The 3,032-nt window shown below is 42.3% G+C and overlaps 1 protein-coding gene across 1 annotated transcript; it reads right to left on the bottom strand.

The window, feature by feature from the left end:
- Nucleotides 1–281: 281 nt before the first annotated feature.
- Nucleotides 282–1,598, bottom strand: LOC139699054 (uncharacterized). Its single transcript, XM_071598056.1, has one exon. It carries the CDS (start codon nucleotides 1,596–1,598, stop codon nucleotides 282–284), a length of 1,317 nt encoding a protein of 438 aa, XP_071454157.1.
- Between the last annotated feature and the right edge of the window lie 1,434 nt (nucleotides 1,599–3,032).

A 3,032-nucleotide genomic window follows, 5' to 3' on the forward strand; every position in this document is an offset into this window, starting at 1 on the left:
CGTTTCTTGAGCTCAAATTTGGGAAACTTAGTCTACGATTAATTGATATTCACTAAAATTAGAAGAAACTTAATATCAATATTAATGAGAAGATTTTTAATGACTAAGCATTACATATTACATAGTGTGTTAACATAGCACTGAGTATTTAATTACAGAAAATTGACTCCAAATCAGGAACAATGTATACCTACTGCTAAATAGAAATCACACAATAATAAATTCCAAGAGAAAGTTCAGTTTTATTTCTGGCCCAGGAGCCAGTCCACAAGGTGACTCATCTACTTGTCTGAAATAGCCTCTTGAGGGAATGCCCAGTCTACAACTTCCCTTATAATGGTCTCCATTTGGGTTCTAAATTCAGGGTCTCTGCAAAATTTATTAACAATTGCCGTGGCATTATTCGTATTGAAGAGCTTTTCTAACTCCGTAGGATTCAGTTCTCTTTCTGATGGCATAAAATCTTCCCCTAGAAGAATATTTGGTCTGAAGAAGGAGTTAATTATGACACCAAAAGGTCTATAAATTTCCCGCATATCCTGGTTCAACCTTTCCAAAGATATGGGAGGTGCACCATAGCCTAAAACGTTCAATTCCTTGGTTAGACTTTTGTAGTATTCATGAATTAATCCGTCAATATTTCTTTCCCGAAATTCCTTACTAGTGCACATGCTAAAGAAGTATAAAATGTCGATTGAAGGGTGACAATACCTGACAATTTGTAAATCAATCATTTTCACCTCGACAGGCACACCGTCCTCGTAACGGAACAATAAGTTATTCAGCCAACAGTCCCCGTGAGAGAGGACGTTGCATCCCTGAGGAGCACATTTCACCAGTCGGCACAAGGTGGACCAATTATTTTCCAAAACCTTACGAAGCGCGCCGCTGGCTTCCACTTTTTTGGGAACTCCATCCATAAGCCTTGACATTTTCAACAGTGTTTCGTAAGAAGCTTCCGCCGTAGGAAGTAAAGGCGGCGTTGACTCCCCTTCTTTGTGACAGTAGAAGAGAGAGTCTGTGGAAAAGATCGGAAATGCATCCAACCAGTTCTTGGATGGGAGTAGAAGCTGCTCAGTTGCGACTGTCAAAGCGTGAAACCTTCCGAGAGCCCCCATGACGAGGCTACAGTGCTCGTAATCCAGGTCATTCGTATGTGAAGTACGATCGGGAGTCATATAGCCACTCTCGGCTAAATCTTCCAAATAAATCGCGTCGCACCTACCATCAATCATGGCACGATAACAATTCGGAAGCGGAACATCAACTTTGCCTCCCGATGCTTTCACTAGCAATGGGACCACTTCTTTGAAAAAAACGCCTTCTTTGTCAAAAAGCCCACCTTTTTTGACCAAATTCATTTGGAAGGGATTTTGCGGGAACGCCTTTACGATAAAATTTTTCCAAAGCTTTCTTCCATCTTCCGGTAAGCAGTAAGGCACTCTGACGCGAAGAACAATGGATGTCAGCCCTTGGGCCCCCTTGGTGGCCCTTCTGACTTCAAATTCGTCAAATAACTTCACGTCCGCCCTTCCGGTGAAACTCCTGAGAGACTGAATTAATGACTCCCTAGAAATGAACTGAGACAGGTCCCCCATGTTTCTAGACGACCGCGAACAATGTCACACCAACAGTAGATGCAAGTGTATCTAGGTTTACCGTGTATACGTGTGTTTATGTGACAAATCACTTCTCATAATTGCAATCCTATTAATGGAATTTCCTCAGTCTGTGTTAATAGATAAATCGCCGCGTGATTTTCATGATAACTACTATTATGGGCATTTCATCATGCAATTATAAATCTTCCCTGATAAGAATCTCAAGGCGATGGCAATTCCAAATTTACTCGTCCACCGAGAGGGGTTGTAATTATTGCTGAAAGATATTAGGTAACCATAGTCCTAAAATTTCGCGGGAGATACACGTGAATATATCGCCATGCTAATTAACTATGATTACATCCGGCTATAACAGTTTAGTGTTCCAATGATAGAAAATCTTATCGTTTTTCAGTAGTAATGTATTTTAATGTACGTATATCAGGAAACATGTATTGTCTGTGCATTTCTCTCTTTCACATTAAGACACCCCTACCTGCGGGTAGGGGCATTGAGAATACTCCCGTAGTATCCCTGCTTGCCGTTAGAGGCGACTAAAAGGGCGGGGAGACAACCCCGAAAACAAACCCCCAACGGCCAAGGGATGCGGCCAGACAGTCTAGTGGATCTGCTGTCTGTGTGCGACTATACCATCTGGCCTCAAATCCACCTGTATTAACATGTGCCGTACCTGGTAACCCGTAAGTGAGAGAGGGGTATCCTGGAGGGTGAGCTCTCTCGTTCCCAGCCAAGTTGCGGATGCCTGGCATGGACAGGGGAGTAATGCCCCTCTTTGGCCCTGGACTTCGTGCGAATTGGATGACTGGCACTAGTCACTCCCGGTCAATCGGCTTCCGTCACGTTTTCGTTCCGATGGTCAAGGCGGTGGGGGTCTGCGCAGGGCGATCGGAGATGCAAGAGTTTTTGGTGGACCCTTGCATTGAAGATTCACCCCGAATTATCCACTCCTGAAACGCTCATCATCCGTTGAGCTGTCTGGGTCTTTATCTTGAATTGTGGTAATTTGTTTGGTTAATATTCTCTTCGTCCGTTACGATTTGCCTTATTGAATGAGTATATGTTACGCTTTTCTTTGTTTACTCTCACAAAATTACTTTTAATGTCTACAAGAATAGCTTATAGTAGCTGATGCCGTCAATTATTTCAGTGTTAATGATAATTTCGGGCATAGAAGTCGTGAAGATATCTGTAGTATTTGAGTATGCTGTAACCCCCTGTTGTGATTTAACAATTTTTCCTAGAGTGTAATGCGCGCGTGTGGAGGAGTTCTTCACATGAATATGTTTTTTTCAGATTTTCCTAATTAGTACGAGTACCAATTAATCGACGGTAGATTAATATCACCAGCGATACTAAATATACTTTTGCTGTGTTTGTTGCATAGTGTGGATATTTGGTCGTGGACCTTAT

Source organism: Hetaerina americana, unplaced genomic scaffold, assembly GCF_022747635.1.
Source record: "Hetaerina americana unplaced genomic scaffold, ioHetAmer1.1.p SCAF_9, whole genome shotgun sequence".
Taxonomy (NCBI): domain Eukaryota; kingdom Metazoa; phylum Arthropoda; class Insecta; order Odonata; family Calopterygidae; genus Hetaerina; species Hetaerina americana.

Bases quoted from the DNA above. Each gene is read 5' to 3' on its own strand.
- LOC139699054 (XM_071598056.1), bottom strand. From the start codon at position 1,598: ATGGGGGACCTGTCTCAGTTCATTTCTAGGGAGTCATTAATTCAGTCT.